A 16,557-nucleotide genomic window follows, 5' to 3' on the forward strand; every position below is an offset into this window, starting at 1 on the left:
GGACTTTAGTCACTAACGTACTGTGCTGGGCCCTCTCTGTGTGTCTTTATCTCTTTCAAATACATTTAAACAGACAGAGACCTGAACAGAGGCTCAATACAATGCCAATGTGTGTGTGTCTGTGAGCGTGTATATGTATATAAATACCGGAGGACACTGGCCCCGGCTACTGAGGAAAAAGTAAGCCCAGGGTTTGACACACACTGCTTAGCTCGGCTCTGCACCCTAGGAACAGACACATCCTGGAAGTGAGGGGGCAGGGGCCAATGCATGGGGGCAAGGAGACAAGTCTCTTTCTCTACTGGACCCTGAGGATGTATGAAGACACAGCTCAGAGCACATGCTTTTCCCAGAGACAGCACAGCCAGTCTCAAGGCCCCAGACCCACAAGGAGCCAGGCCTGCCCACCCAGGATGACCATACCTGTCCCAGAGCATGCTGCAGCAGCGTCGGATGCCCAACAAATCGCACATTATCAATCTTCAGCTCAAATTTTTGGCCACACATCTCAGATTTGGTTGCCAGAATTGTTGCCAGAATAACATCTGAAAACCTTTAAATCAAAAAACGGTAGAACAGAAGTAAGTTCACAAAGCAGTGTAACACCACTGCCTACGGTGGCCAGGGTGGGGAGCTGCTCAGCCCCTGCTCTGCTCTGGGCTGCTGACCGAGGTCTGCACTGGGTCCCTCCCGAAGGTCCCTGCTGAAGGCTCCACAGTCAAGGGGGACATCGCTATAGCTCGGATGCGTGCTATAGGGGCATCCACAGGTCAGGGGCATGACATCAGCACAAGTCAGGGCATGATGTCACCACAGGTCCAGGATGTGACATCACTGCAGGTCAGAGGAATAACATCACCACAGGTCAGGGTCATAACATCACCAGAGGTAGGGGAATGACATCACTGGAGGTCAGGGCCATGACATCACCAGCCTGTACAGCACACCCAGCAGCACAAGCTGTCCATTCTCCAGGCTCCACAAAATTCAACAATTAAGAAAATTTAAAAAAGAACAAAACAGCTGTCATTTTCTTCTGAAAGGGGATCAGCTGGAGGGGCTCCCCAACTGTACTTGGGTTTGTGGGCTGCACCCCTCAGCCCCAGACTCCCAACCACCCCAAGGCCCACAGAAGGCAAGGGCACAGTGCTGAGCAATGTGTGCTGTCCAGCTGCCCAGCCCTCTCCTTAGCCTGGACATATCCGCTGTCTTAGTTTTCACTGGGAATAAACTTGGGATATAGAGACCCACTGTGAATACAGCAGCTCCTGCCAGGTGCAGGAGCAAGAGTACCTGGGATCGCATTACTCCCACTTCGTATCCAGCCTCCTCCTCACGTGCCCCCGGCAGGCAGCAGGAATGGCTCTGACATGTGTGTGGGGGTCGCGAATGCAGCCCTGGCTCCCTGGCTTCAGCCTAGCCTGGATGCAGCCACTGTGGGCCCTTGGAAAGTAAACCAACAGACAGAAAATGCACTTGCTCTCTCTCTCTCTCAACAAAACAACAATACATGAATAAGCCTGTTCAAAGCACACAGGCTTGGCAGCAGCAGGCTCCATGCCTCATGCAGGAGGCTCCATGCCACTGACAGCAGGCTGACCCATCACAGCTGGCTGGGTAAGGCGAGCCTGGGCGTGGTCCCTATCTTTCCAACAGTAGGGCTGCCATCTGCTCAGAATCACATGTGGCCCTTCAGGCAGAAGCCTGTGGGAATGCAGCATCATCTATCTTTGACACCAGGTCTGGTGCTGCCAGGACTCTGGGGACCTCTGCATCATCTGACCGGGATTCCTTCAGAGGAGTTTAGGAATTCACAGCCCCTGTTAGGGACTGGCAGGGGAACAGAAAGGAGGTCTGAACCCAGACTGGGCGCCCTGCCATGCCCATTGTCCACTGTGCTACACGCACAGGGCTCATGCCTACCCTTGCTGCTCCCACAGGTCTAAGAAAAACACACTGCCCAGATCTTCACAAGGGAAACCACCTCCCTCAGGCTCCCCAACTTCAGTCTGTCAAGTAGTGAGTCCAGCACAGGGGCCTTCAGAAAGTTCATGGAAGATGCCAATGGCAACTGGGCAAATGGAGAGTCTAAGGTGGACTGTGTCCATCAGAGGATTCCTCAGCGACCTCATCGTGCTTGGAACGGCGAGACTGACAGCAATTCAGAACTGTTGAACTATCAAAAACACTTGAGCAAGACCCTCAGAGCATGTCCCACATCGGGGACCTGGGATGGGTGGGAGACTGGGTGGGGCTTCTCCCTTTACCTCCCCCTTTACCCCAGATATAGAAAAAAAATGTGGAAATGATAGTCTTACCCACTTTCCTGTAGCCCTTGAATTTTTGTGCCCTAATTAACTATGTAAAGATTGGCAGAAATAAAATTAAAAAATAGAAAAACCAAAAAAAAAAATGCCAATCACAGAAAACCCGTGCATAGATGTCAGAATTTCCTGCACAGGAATGAATTTGCACTGTAAACAGTTTCCATGAAGTGTTTGAAATACCCTCACATTAAACAGCCAAGACAACCCATAGACTTCCCAAGACCAGAATCCAAAACACAGCTCCCTCTGAGCACCACCCTACACAGGAACCGGCCCTGCCCCTGCCCAGGTCACCAGCAGGCATGTCAAGCTTGTGGCAGCAACATCCTGTCCAGCTGGACTATGGAAGGACCTGATCTGCCTGCAGGAGGAGTAGAGTGGCCAGAACTCGCGGAAACAAGGTGCGAGAGCATCAGAGTTTTCCACAGGATCCCCAGTTCCAGGGCTGACACCTGCTCTACATCCTGCAATGTCTGCCAACAGCCCTGCCCATGCCTTCGCGACACATCCTGCATGGAGCACTGAGGACAGCATGGGATTGACACATGCTGTGATGTGTTCAGATTTTCTTTCTTTTTTTTTTAGACAGTGGAGAATTTTATTTTCTTCAACTTTTATCCAAACACACCCCTTTCTGAAAAAAACATAAAGGCATGCACGCTGATAGCATTCTAACAAGGAAAAACCAAAGAGCAACTAACTGCAAATCGACAGTGAGATTAAATGGTGTTATGCAGAACATCGACAGGTGTGTTCAGATTTTCAAATGACGTGGATCTCAACAAGAGATAGAGAGAACTCCTCTCCACGCAATGAGACTCATGTCATCAGGGACCCCGTGCTGGCGAGGAAAGCCCCACATAGCCTGTCCCTAGCCGCCTGTCCAAAGGATCCCAGAGGAAGGAGAATGTGTGGGGTGGGGACGGCCCTGCTCTGCTGACAAGACACAGCTGTCCAGTGGACAGGGACAAAAGCTTCTGTCGCCCCCTCCCCCCCATGACTTTGACCACCACCCCCCTTTAGCCCCACCTGCTGGGTGATCTGCCAAGCCCCTTCCCTTGGAGAGTCACTGGTTATGCCAGAGTGGCCCACATCCCCTCTCACAGCAAGACAAACACCTCAGCGTTCCCAGAGAACTGAAGGGATGTCACCACCTTACACTTCCTGTAGGGACAGGGAAAACCAGCCCTTCACCCCACACAGGCCCTTCTGAGTGCGGGTAATTTGCAACTTTCCCTCCTCCCCCTGAGCCTGCAAAGCAGACTTGGATAAAAGTTGCCACTAGGTTAGCTTCTGCCCCATAGCACTCCCTGGGAAAGCGGGGAGAACAGATCTGCTGTGGCTCAGCATCCACAGCTGCCAGAAGACGTGCCCAATCCTCTGGCCAGGTTAAGTGTCCTACTGGACACTGTGCAGCCTCTCTCAGATTTACGGCCAGAGCAGATGTGGCTAGCATGGTGACCCTCAACCGCATGGGTCTCCCAGAGACCACATTTGGGTCAGCAGGGATGGAGGGCCTTGCCCAGGCTGGGGGAACAGAGTCCTAACCTGGAGTCCCCATCCTGATCGTCAGCATGGTCCCCGGTGTTGTTGACAGCATACCTGCTCCGCGGCTGACCTGAGAGGGAAAAGAGAGAAGAGAACAGCTAAAAACACAGGGTCTCTCGGGAGCCCTGCGGAGCCACAAGAGGCCCGTTCTACCCACACAGCAAATGGGGTTCCGCCCTCAAATGCCATGTCAGATACCCCAGGAGACATGCTGAGCCTCAGTGGACTTCTAGACCCCAAAATTCAACCAAGATGTTGGCACAGAAATCAGCAGGGGATGGAATTGCCTCTGTTACAGCCATTTGGAGGACAAAAAAGTGTTGGAAATAGATACCACTGATGGGTTAACAAAGAAGCATAATTAATATCCCTGAATTCTATCCTTATAACAGCTGAAATGGCAAATTGAAATTTTCAAAAGAAAAAAAAAGAAGGTGATGGTTTCTAAGAAATAGCATGGAGAATTGCTTTTTCTCTAAAGATTTATTTATTTTATTTTTATTACAAAGTCAGATCACAGAGAGGAGAGACAGAGAGGAAGATCTTCCATCCGATGATTCACTCCCCAAGTAACCACAATGGCCAGGGCTATGCCGATCCAAAGCCAAGAGTCAGGAACTTCCTCCAGGTCTCCCACGTTGGTGCAGGGTCCCAAGGCTTTGGGCCGTCCTCGACTGCTTTCCCAGGCCACAAGCAGGGAGCTGGATGGGAAGTGGGGCTGCCGGGATTAGAACCAGTGCCCATACAGGATCCTGGCACGTTCAAGGCGAGGACTTTAGCTGCTAGGCCACGGCGCCAGGCACCGGGAATTGTTTTTATAAAGGAACTTGGGGAAGTGGATTACACTGCCACCAGCACCCCACCCGAGTACCTAACTAGGTCTCAGCTACTCTGCACTTCTGATCCGACCTCCGGGTCGACAGCAGACACTGGCCCACTTGCCCAGGGCCCTGGCCTGGTCTTCATCTAGCCCAGGGTGCACAAGTAACCCTTCAGCCAGTGCTTAGAGCCTTTAGTTCACAACACATAACAGCAGAAAGCCAAGAAGCAGGGCAGACATTGGTGCGGCACCCCACTGTGCTAGCAAGATGCTGGGATTCAAGTCCTGACTCCATTTGCCATCCTAGCTTCCCAACAAGCCTCTCGAGACGCAGCAGGCATGACTCAAGTAGCCAACTGCCTGCCCACACAGGGGACTGAGGCCCACACTCCTGCCCATCCATCGACAGAGTGACTGGGGGACTCCAAAAACCACAACAGGCTGAAGGCAGGAGCTGCAGCAGAGGCAGAGCAGCTGGGACCTGAGCCAGCACTGCCAACGGGATGCCAGCATCGCCAGCACAGAGCACCAGGAGCCTTGTCTAGTTCCTACTGCCACTGCAGACTATGCTGTAAGACAACACGAGGTTAGGCTCAATCTTCCCCCCTTCAAAAATCAAAACTCCCGGGGCAGCATCGTGCTGCAGGGGGTGTGTCAGCGCCGAGACACCAGCATCCCATAGGCATGGTAGCAGCGCCCTGGCACGGTGCTGCCATCCCAGCCGCAGCGGACAGGCCCAGTGGTCAGCATCCTGCTGCCCAGCTGGGGGACCCACATGGAGCTCCAGGTCCCAGCTGCCATCCAGCAGGGCGCTACCCATTACAGCCATCTGAGGGGTGAACGAGCACATGCAAGATTCTCTCCGTCATTCTGCCTTTTAAATAAATAAATATTTTGTTAAGATTTATTTTATTTTTATTGGAAAGGCAGATATACAGAAAGGAGATACAGAGAGAAGGAAACACAGAGATCTTCCATCCACTGGTTCACTCCCCTGCCCAAGTAGCCACAACAGCTGGAGCTGAGCTGATCCTAAGCCAGAAGCCAGGAGCTTCTCCCAGGTCTCCCATGCGGGTGCAGGGTCCCAAGGTTTAGGGCCGTCCTCGACTGCTTTCCCAGGCCACAAGCAGGGAGCTGGATGGGAAGTGGAGCAGCCAGGACACGAACTGGCGCCCAATGGGATCTCAGTAGATGCAAGGCGAGGATTTAGTCACTGCATTAACACACCAGGCCCCAAATAAATAAATAGTTTTAAAAATACATCAAAACCCTATCTGGCAACAAGTGCACACAAGTAAAATAGGTACATGCAGCATTGCCACAGAGCCCCGTTTTAATCTCAAACATGTAAACAGCTCCTTCAACCCCTTAAGGAAAAAAAACAAACAACCCAAGAAAATATGCAAAAGTTGCATTGGGTCATTCACAGAAAAGGAAATCTAACTGGCAACAAAAGGGAAAAATATGTTCCCTCCCAGTATGCTCAACACAGGAAGAACCCACTGCTGCCGCGTTATCCGCTGGCAGGGAGGCAGACGTGCAACCAAGAGGAAGGCCAAGGACCAGGCCAGGCATCCTCCACCAGAGGAACCTTGTTCTTGTAACCTCACACACACACACTTTTTTTTTTTTTAAGATTTATTGATTTGAAAGGCAGAGCAACAGAGAAAGGAGGAGAGATTGTCCATCACAAAGGGCCAGGCCAGGGCTGGACACTGTGCCAGGGGGAGCGGCAGCTGGACTCAGCAGGTGCTCCCGCCGACCCCTTTGTGTACACAAGTTGCAAAGTACCATCTGTGATAGTGAACAGGTGTGTGTCACAGTGCGGAAGCTGCCTGCAGCAACGCCCCACACCCCCGGTTCGAGCCCCGCTGCTCCCGCCTGGGGCCGGTTGGGGCTGGAAGAGTGCTCTGCGACGTCCGGCCCACTTACTCGTCTGGGACGCCGGGTGCTCCTGGCTCCTCTGGAAGGGGTACCTGAACAGCAGCTTGTTGCCCCTGCTCCCCGAGCTCACCAGAATCACGCTGAGGGGGCTGGTGTTGTCGCCCATGCCGCCGGGAGACCGGGGGTGTTTGTGGGGTCCCGGGGAGCAGGGTCAGAGGTCCCGGGGAGCAGGGTCGGGGGTCCGCGGGGTCCCGGGGAGCAGGGCTGTCCGAGGGGTCAGGGGTCCCGGGAGCAGGGTCAGAGGTCACGGGGAGCAGGGTCGGGGGTCCCGGGGAGCAGGGGGGCGAGCGAGCGCGACAGTCACCCAGGCCTCGCGCCAGCCGCCGACATCGCGAGATTTCCCCGAGCCAGCCACGGAGCTGCGCTGAGGGAACGCGCGTGCGCAGGCGCGGGGCCTCGGCACATTTGCGCGGCTGCGCACGCGCAGCTCTCGCTGAGGAAGACGCCGCGCGGGATGCACGTTCTGAGCGTCCAAAGCTCGGATTCTAAAAAGTGCAAAATGACGAGAAGAGTCTGAAAAAAAAAAAAAGTGCAAGAGACGCGCACACAGATCTTCCTTCCTCTGGTTCGGGACCCTGGAGCTCCGCTTGGGTCTCCCGAGAGGACGGGCCCTTGCACGACCGTGCTGCTCCTCGGGGAGCTGCAAGCAAAGTCGCGCAGCTGAGGGGCCGCGGGCCTCAAGGCCGCTTCTCGGGGTCCTGGGAGGAGCACACGGAGCTCCCCGTGTCCCCACGAGCAAAGCACTCAGTGTGTGATGCTCCGAGCTCACAGGGTGCACGTGGAGCACCGGGCTGAGGCTAATACAGCAGTGGGGACCCCGAGTTTGCTGTCACAGGAGTGGGGACCCCGAATTTGCTGATAAAGTAGTGGTCACCTCCCCACACACACTCTGATTCTTCTGCTAAGACCTCCTGATTCTACGTTTGAATAACTTTTTGTCATCTGTTTATTTAGACACTGGATTAACCTGAAGCTCTGCCCTTCTTCCCAACTGGGATCTCCCTTGGGTGGGGTGGGAGGCCACTTGGGTGTCAGCCTTATCGGCCCAAGCCGCCAGCCAAGGGCTGGGTGGGGTTCACAGGCACTATCGGGCCCTGCTTGGCACAGCGTCCCAGCCCCACAGGAATCATCTTAAACTTGTGTCACCACAGCCTGGCTCCTGTAGCAACAGATCCTAATCCTGAGGTGGATGTGGCTCCAGCTCCCATCACTGAAGTGAAGATGGCCAGACTGGGTCTGCTCAGGGATGGCTTCTCTGAGGGACCTGCTGGGCTTCCGGCTCTCGACAGCCAGCATGCTGCATGTCAGCTGCTCCCAGCACCAGAAAGGAGAGACCAGCCTCCCGCCAGTCACCAGGCCCAACGGCAGATTCCCCTCCTCCCATGCCTCATCAGCTGACAAGAAAGTGCAGAACTGTGATGAGAGAAAGGCTGTCGCCTACAGAGGCTGAGAGGGTCCAGCACGGTGTGCAGCACAAACCACACAGACTGCACAGCTTCACCTACGCCTCACACAGCCAGGCGGGGTGCGAGCAGGGGACCCGCTGCCTGGTCTCTCAGCTGCTGTGTTTGTACACGACATCTTTCAACACCAAGGTGAAACACACATAATGTGAAAGGCCCACTTGAAAGGCAGCCATCGGGGCTACGGGATGCCAGCATCACCCCAAGGGGCTCTCCCTCCATGGAACGGGACCCTGCGCTCCACCCCTGCACTGGATGTCCGGCATCTGCCTCAGTGCACTTTACTTTAAACATTGATTGTGTTGTGGCGGGAGCAGGTGGTACAGAGTGATTTACTAGGAAAATTTCAGATGTGAAACGTTTGAATAATTTCAAGGATTGATTTATTTGAAAGGCAGAGTTAGGGAGAGACACAGAGATCCCCATCTGCCTGCTCATTCCCCAGATGGGTGCAAGGGCTGGAGCTGGCCCAGACCAAAGTCAGGAGCCAGGAGCTAATTCTGGGTTTCCCACTTGGGTGCAAGAGCCCAAGCACTCGGGCAATCCTTCACTGTTTTCCCAGATAGGGTAACAGGGAACTGGATGGAAAGTGGAACAGCTAGGACTCGAACCAGATGCCAGCACCAAAGGCAATAGTTTTTTGTTTTGTTTTTGTGTTTAAAGATTTACTTAATTTATTGGAAAGTCGGATATATAGAGGAGAGACAGAGGAAGATATTCCATCTGGTGGTTCACTCCCCAAGTGACCGCAACAGCTGGAGCTGAGCCAATCTGAAGCCAGGAGCCAGGAGTTCTTCTGGGTCTCCCACGTGGGTGTAGGGTCCCAAGACTTTGGGCCATCCTCGACTGCTTTTCCAGGTTACAAGCAGGGAGCTGGATGGGAAGCAGGGCTGCCAGGATTAGAACCGGCGACCATATGGGATCCCAGCATGTGCAAGGAGAGCACTTTAACCACTACGCTATCGCGCCGGGCCCCCAAAGGCAATAGTTTTACTTGCTATGTCACAGCATGGGCTCCTCAAGTTTCTAATAAAGATAACTTTAAATGGCAATCCTTTTTACTTATTTATTTTCATTTTATTTGAAAGGCTGAGAAAGTCAGACACACAGATCTTCCACCCACTGTCTCATTCCCCAAGTGCCCACAACAGCCAGAACTGGTCCAGGCCGAGCCAGGGGCCTTGAGCTCCATCCTCCTCTCCCCGGCCACGTGGGTGATGGGACTGTCTTCTGCTGCTTCCCCAGGTGCCCCAGCAAGGAGCTGCAGCAGAAGCAGAACTGCCAGGATTTGAACAGGATCTCATACAGAATGTCACCACACCAGTGCTGCCACACTGCCCTCCACATGACGGCAGAGGACTTCTCTCCCAGAACCGAGAGCTGCCGCATTGTGTGGAGACGCTCGCGGGCGTCAGAGTTGTTTCCACAGTCGGCCCTTTGGGAATAGGACACATTTTGAAATAAAACTAAGAATCACTAGTTTGACTACATTGAAATCACATGCTTCTGGGGCCAGGGTTGCAGTGCAGTGACCTGAGGTGCCGCCTACATTGCCCATATCCTATAAGGGTACAGGCTCGAGCCCCAGCTGCTCCACTTCCCTGCTAAAGTGGCTGGGAAAACAGCAAAAACTGGCGCAAGTGCTTGGGCTCCTGCACCCACAAGGGGAACTGAAAAGAACCTCCTGGCTTAGGTCTGGCCCAGCTCTGGACACTGTGGCCATTTAGGGAAGGGACCAAGCAAACAGAAGATTCTCTTTTCTTTCTCTTCCTCTCCTCCCCTGCCACTGCAACTCTTTCAAATAAATGAATAAAAAAGTCTTTTTAGAAAATTATATAGTGCTTGCTTCGGCAGCACATATACTAAAATTGGAATGATACAGAGAAGATTAGCATGGCCCCTGCACAAGGATGACACGCAAAAAATTGTAGACTTCTAGGGTTAGCATGCAGCCCAGCCATTGAGACGCTTGTTAAGGTGCCTGTGTTGGGGGCTGGAGCTGTGGCACAGCACGTTAAGCCACTTCCTGCAACACTGGCATCCCATATAGGCACCAGTTCCTATTGGGTTGTGCCATTTCTGATCCAGCTCCCAGCTAACAGCCTGGGAAAAGAAGTGGAAGATGACCCAAGTGTTTGGACCCCTGCCACACACATAGGAGGTTCGGATGCAGCTGCAGCCCACTCAGTGTGTGTGTGTGTGTGTGTGTGTGTGTGTGTATGTGTGTGTGTGTGTGTGTGTGTGTATTTCAAGTCCTGATCATTGAGGCCATCTGGAGAGTGGATGGACCAACCAATGGATGGAACTTCTATGTGTCTGCGTGTTTGTGTGTGTCTGTGTGTGTGTGTCTCTCTGTCTCTGTGTGCGTTTCTGTCTCTCTCTCTGGGTGTGTATGTATGTATGTATGTCCATGTGTCTGTCTCTGTGTGTGTTTCTGTCTGTGTGTCTCTCTGTCTCTGTGTGTGTCTCTGTCTCTCTCTGGGGGTGTGTGTGTATTTCAAGTCCTGATCATTAAAGCCATCTGGGGAGTAGAGTCAATGGAATTTCTCTCTTGCCTCTCTCAAATAAACAAATTAAAGAATAATGCCTGTGTCGTACATCAGTGTAGCTGGGTTTAGCTACTGGTGCCAGCTTCTGGGGGCAGCAGTGATGGCTCAGGTAACAGGGTTGCTGCCACTCACCTGGGAGTGGCTTCAGTGTCAGCCTAGCCCGGCCCAGCTCAGCCATTTCAGACACTTACAGAGGAAGTCAGCAGGTGGGACCTCTCTCTATCGCTGTGGCCCTCTGCCTCTCAAGAGAGCAGATTTTTAAAAACTTTATTTTTTTTTAATTTGAAAGACAGACAGACAGAAATCTTGCACCCGTTGGATTATTCCCTAGATATCTGCCACAGGCAGGGCAAGAACAGGTGCAGCTGGTAGCCCAGAATTCCAGATGAGCTGCCCCCAGGGATGCTAGGGACTCAGAGAGACAGGCAAACAGGACTCATAGGAGATACTGTAAGAGGGGGTGCCAGGGACCCAATTGACACCTCTATGGCTGAGCCAAACACCTGCCCTGCATCCCAAATGCACACAAAAATTAGAGATAGATAAATCTGCTCCACCACAGGTAGGGTTAAGAGGGTAGAGGGAAACACAGAGGGGAGAAATACAGACACACATACAAAGAAACTACAGCCAGAAGATTTTTGGAGATGCCCAGCAACATGGCCAGGATCTGAATGCTCCCACCAAGAGCAAATCCACATGGCCAGTGCCCAGGCAGGAGAATCTGAACTCAGACCCTGCAACCTGTCTGAAACTACATGCCCTCCAGAAAAAGCAACACTAAGAGGCCCAAGGAGAGAGCTCATGTCCAGCACAGATGGGAGGACATGGGGCAGGCTGGCATTGCCCAGCAAAACTGCAGGCAGGGGCACCACAAGCTGTGAAGCACAACCCCATCCACCATCTCCTAAAAGGCAGCTGCCCACCACCAGCACAGCGGATCAGCCACAGCTTCCTCTGACGTAGCTGGCCTCTCACACAGCCAGGTCACACAGGGTCCCCATGTCCAGTGTCTCCCAGGGCTGTGGGGCTGTTGGCAACTCCATTCCCTGCCTGCTTTCTCAGACACATTAGCAGGGAACTGGATCAGAACTGGAGCAACGGGCCCGGAACGGTGGCCTAGTGGCTAAAGTCCTTGCCTTGAATACACCGGGATCCCATATGGGCACTGGTTCTAATCCTGACAGCTCCACTTCCCATCCAGCTCCCTGCTTGTGGCCTGGGAAAGTAATCGAGGATGGTCCAAAGCCTTGGGACCCTGCACCCACATGGGAGATGTGAAAGAGGCTCCTGGCTCCTGGCTTCGGATCAGTGCAGCTCCAGTCATTGTGGTCACTTGGGGAGTGAATCATCATCGGACGGAAGATCTTCCTCTCTGTCTCTCCTCCTCTCTGTGCATCTGACTTTGCAATAAAAATAAATATATCTTTAAAAACAAACAAAAAAGCAGTGGAGGGCCCGGCGGCGTGGCCTAGCGGCTAAAGTCCTTGCCTTGAACGCCCCGGGATCCCATATGGGCACCGGTTCTAATCCTGGCAGCTCAGCTTCCCATCCAGCTCCCTGCTTGTGGCCTGGGAAAGCAGTCGAGGACGGCCCAAAGCCTTGGGACCCTGCACCCACTTGAGAGACCCGGAAGAGATTCCAGGTTCCCGGCTTCAGATCACTGAAGACCGGCCGTTGTGGCTCACTTGGGGAGTGAATCATCGGACAGAAGATCTTCCTCTCTGTCCCTCCTCCTCTCTGTACATCTGACTTTGCAATAAAAATAAATAAATCTTTAAAAACAAACAAAAAGGAAGTGGAGCAGCTGGACTCAAACTAGTGCCCAGATGGGTTGCCAGTCACAGGTGACATCTTTGCCTGGGGATCACCATGCCAGCCCCAAGTTCAGCCTCTTGGGCATCATTTTACCTCCCACTGCAGTGGACAGATGCCCGTTCCTTTGCAGCCTTGCCAACACCTTTACTGTCTCTTTTTAGGCAACACCATCTCAGTATTCTGAAATAATATTCCTCTGTGTGTTTTCTAAAAACACCAATCGATTGATTGATTTGCGGGAGGGACAGGCAGACTGAGGCTCACCTGCTGCTTCACTCCCGAAAGGCTCGCCTCAGCCAGGGCTGGGCTAAGCCCAAATCAGGGACTAGAAGACAGGAACCCCGACCATGAAGACCTCCCCATAGTCCCCCAGGGTCTGCAATGACGAGAACTGAAGTCAGACCCAGCTGTCTGGGCTGGGACATCAGGGTCAGTGACACAGAATGAGCCTCTCCTTCCCTGATGACGCTGAGAACGTCAGGGCCTATTGGACACTGTGCTTCTTCTTCAGACTGTGATCTATTTCCAATTTGCCTAGTTTTTCTGCTGTCTGCTTTATGTTTTTGGACAGTTCTTTATCATAGATATGATTCACAAATATCTTCTTCATTCTGTGAAATATCATCCAATGAAAAATGAAAAGATTAGCTTTAGCTGGAATGCCGGGGCCTGGTGGCAGGAGGCCGAGCTGTGAAGCAGCAAATGGGAGGCCACTTGGCATGGGCGTCCCAGACAAGGCTGGAACCAAACCCCAGGTCTGATCCTGCTTCCTGCCTCCTGTTTATGCTTAGGCAGCAGCACAAGCCTGATCCTCAGAGTGGAACGCCTGCGCATATACCAGATGCTTTGCTTGCAACTCGGCTCCCTGCTAATATCTCTGCGAAGCCAGCAGACAATGTCCCAAACACATGGGTCCCTGCCACCCATGAGGGAGACTCAGATGGAGTTTCTGGATCCTGGATTTGATCTGACCAGCACAGCAACGTGTAGCTTACCCAGAGAGCGAACTAGCAGATACAAGATGTCGCCCTCCCTCTCCCTTTCCCTCTTCCTCTATTCTGCTCTCAAAGAGATACACCTTTTATCAAAAAATGTTAATTTTAAAATAAGTGAATCCTCTGGAAAAATATTTCACTAAAAAGGATACATGCAGAGCTAAGAAGCAAAGGCAAACACACTCCTCACCACCAGCCAACGGAGAGGTACATTAACAGGAAAGGCAGAAAACACAGCAAGACAGATCTTCAATCAATGGGCTCCCTCCAAGATGGCCCCAATGTGACACTGGTCAGGCTGAACCCTAAACCTTGGGCTTGCATCGGGGCCTCCCACGTGATGACATTTGGGGCAGCACCTGCTGCTTCCCCAGGTACTTCAGTAGGGAGCCAGAACCCAACTCCAGCAGACAAGACTCAGCCTTCGGGCCCGGCGTCATAGCGTAGTGGTTAAAGTCCTCGCCTTGCATGCGCCGGGATCCCATATGGTCACCGGTTCTAATCCCGGGGGCCCTGCTTCCCATCTAGCTCCCTGCTTGTGTCCTGGAACAGCAGTTGAGGACGGCCCAAAGCCTTGGGACCCTACACCCATGTGGGAGACCCAGAAGAGCTCCTGGCTTCGGATTGGCTCAGCTCTGGTTATTGTGGTCACTTGGGGAGTGAGCCATCGGATGGAAGATCTTCCCTCTGTCTCTCCTCCTCTCTGTATATATGGCTTTCCAATAAAAATAAATAAATAAATCTTTAAAAAAAAAAAAAAAAAGACAGCCTTCCAGGTTCTTGGTTTGATCCTGGTCGAGCTGAGGCGACTGCAGGCTTCTGACATATTATTCCCAAAAAGGAAAATGATCTCTAAGAAATTAAAGGAACAATGCCCAGCATTACAATGACTGATACCAGGGGAGAGTGTGATCCCTATGAAGTGAAAACAAGGATTTGGTCACAGCCTGCCTCATCAGGCAAAGAAAGCCAATTTCGCCCCAGCCCTGGCATGGCAACCAAAATCTTAGAGGAATCTCAGGGTCAGAGAGACTAATGGGGAAGACTCTGACAGCACCTGCACTGGGTTGGCCCATCCCAGCATCGGAAGGAGAGGCCTGCTGACCACAAGGCTGGGACAGCCCTGGGATGGTCCGGCCCCTATCTCTGCCGGACTCTGGTGAGCTGCGGCCAACGCCCCTTCAGGCCCCGCCAGACTGACAGCCCCTCACCCGCCCCCTTCCACCAGACCCTGCCTGTCCACTGCCACAGCAACCGATAACAGACCCCACCCTGCAGCCCCTTCCCCTCCTCCCGGGATTGGCCCGGCTTGCCTAGCTTCTGCCTCAGATACATAAGGGGACCCCACAGGCTGAGCAGCACCACAGCCACGCTGAGCAGCCAGCAGCACGACCAGCACCATGTCTCTGACCAAGAGTGAGAGGACCATCATCATGTCCCTGTGGGACAAGGTCTCCTCGCAGACCGAGGCCATTGGCACGGAGGCTCTGGAGAGGTGAGTATGGCCTGGGACAGCCCAGCGCCCGGCCAGAGGCTGGGAGAGTAGCCCGGGACGGCACAGTGCCTCCCAGGCCTAGGCTGCTGCACATGGGGCTGCCCAGCCCCTGTGCAAGGAACAAGGAGCTGGAGGCCCAGGTCGAGCAGGGAGGCTGGGCCCGCCACCCCCTGTCCTGCCCTGTCTCCTTGAAATCCCACCGGGGCTCCCTGTGGATTCCCCCTCACCTCAGTGTCCACACAGACTGTTGCAAGCAAGCGTCCTTGACCCTGAGGGCGGGGCCTGGGGGCTCCTGCGCCCAGCTCAGGCTCCCGCCCTGCTTCCCCCCGCCCCCCCCCCCCCACGCCACCGGCCTGCAGGCTCTTCAGTAGCTACCCGCAGACCAAGACCTACTTCCCGCACTTCGACCTGCACCCGGGCTCAGCGCAGCTGCGCGCCCACGGCGCCAAGGTGGCGGCCGCCGTGGGCGAAGCAGTCAGGAACGTGGACAACCTGCCCAGCGCCCTGTCCAAGCTGAGCGAGCTGCACGCCTACGTCCTGCGCGTGGACCCGGTCAACTTCAAGGTGCGCTTGCGGGCCTGCGTGGGCGCGGCGCGGCGGGGCGGGAAGCACGTGCGGGCAAGACTGGCCTGGCCCCTCATTGTTCCCGCTCCTTGCTCACAGCTCCTGTCCCACTGCCTGCTCATCAGCCTGGCCGTGCGCCTGCCCGCGGACTTCACCGCCGAGACCCACGCCGCCTGGGACAAGTTCCTGTGCCAAGTGTCCGCCGTGTTGACCGAGAAGTACCGCTGAGTGCTGCAGGCCCCAGGACAGCCCGTGGCCCCTTCTCTGCCCCTGAAGCCCAGGCCCTGGCCGCGCTTCCCAATAAACGGATCAGGAAGGAGGATCTGGCTCCTGAGTTCTTTGTGCTGAGGGAAGGGGATGGCGAGGGATTTGGTTAGGTGGAGTCAGCCTTGTGTCTGAAGGCACGCCATTTTGCCCGAGGACCTTCTGACCTCTTAAGCCATCAGAGTCGCAGCTGGCAGCTGCCTGGTTGTGAAACGTTTGGTTTGGTGGCACATGGGGTCACTTGCATGCCTTGGGAGTCTCCCATGCTGGACAGAAACAGGCACTCCCAGCACCTGGGACACCAGGCAGGGGTGGGGGCCACCCCTTCCCTCTCTGTATCTAGACAGCTGTGGTGCACCCCCAGCCCTGTGGCTCTCCACTTCTACCCCAACAGAATGGGGGCCCCAGCTGCACCTTCCCAGGCCCCAGGAAAGTCAAGATGGGGCGTCCACTCCACTGTGTGAGCAGCAGAGGAACAAGGGGTCTGGAGGGTGAAGGCCGTCTGCAAGTGCGAACCTGGGGTGCCTGGGGGGATACTATTATACTCAGGTTAGGGTCTCTTCGTCCCTGCCTTATTTGCCCTGTGTAAGAGTGGGCAGGTGGTGCCTGGCACGGTAGCCTAGTGGCTAAAGTCCTTCCCTTGCATGCACTGGGATCCTATATGGCAGCTGGTTCTAATTCGGGCAGCCCCACTTCCCATCTAGCTCCCTGCCTGTGGCCTGAGAAAGCAGTAGAGGATGGCCCTAAACCCTGGGACCCTGAATCTGAGT

The 16,557-nt window shown here is 54.1% G+C and overlaps 2 protein-coding genes and 1 non-coding gene across 4 annotated transcripts in view; 2 read left to right on the forward strand and 1 right to left on the reverse strand.

Moving 5' to 3' along the window:
* NPRL3 (NPR3 like, GATOR1 complex subunit) overlaps nt 1–6,791 on the reverse strand; it is a 28,101-nt gene extending 21,310 nt beyond the window's left edge. Inside the window, exons 1-3 of one of the 2 annotated variants that reach the window (XM_004596583.3) lie at nt 6,628–6,791; nt 3,876–3,945; nt 424–553 (exon numbers count right to left, since the gene is read on the reverse strand). In XM_004596583.3, the coding sequence (XP_004596640.2) occupies nt 424–553; nt 3,876–3,945; nt 6,628–6,745 (318 nt within the window). In that variant the 5' untranslated portion in view covers nt 6,746–6,791. Of the gene's footprint in view, nt 1–423; nt 554–1,293; nt 1,314–3,875; nt 3,946–6,627 lie in introns of those variants that run through there. The other variant, XM_058680425.1, reaches the window with a different exon arrangement.
* Nucleotides 6,792–9,940: 3,149 nt separating this feature from the next.
* On the forward strand, nt 9,941–10,047 carry LOC118757811 (U6 spliceosomal RNA). Its single transcript, XR_004995376.2, has one exon. It is a non-coding gene; the product is annotated as a U6 spliceosomal RNA (small nuclear RNA).
* A 4,678-nt stretch (nt 10,048–14,725) lies between these two features.
* On the forward strand, nt 14,726–15,955 carry LOC101531846 (hemoglobin subunit zeta). The gene is made up of 3 exons (XM_004596585.2): nt 14,726–14,959; nt 15,319–15,523; nt 15,623–15,955. The coding sequence occupies exons 1-3, from the start codon at nt 14,865–14,867 to the stop codon at nt 15,749–15,751; spliced, it is 429 nt and encodes a 142-aa protein (XP_004596642.1). The 5' UTR covers nt 14,726–14,864; the 3' UTR covers nt 15,752–15,955.
* Nucleotides 15,956–16,557: the final 602 nt, after the last annotated feature.

This window comes from Ochotona princeps, chromosome 24, assembly GCF_030435755.1.
Source record: "Ochotona princeps isolate mOchPri1 chromosome 24, mOchPri1.hap1, whole genome shotgun sequence".
Classification (NCBI taxonomy): domain Eukaryota; kingdom Metazoa; phylum Chordata; class Mammalia; order Lagomorpha; family Ochotonidae; genus Ochotona; species Ochotona princeps.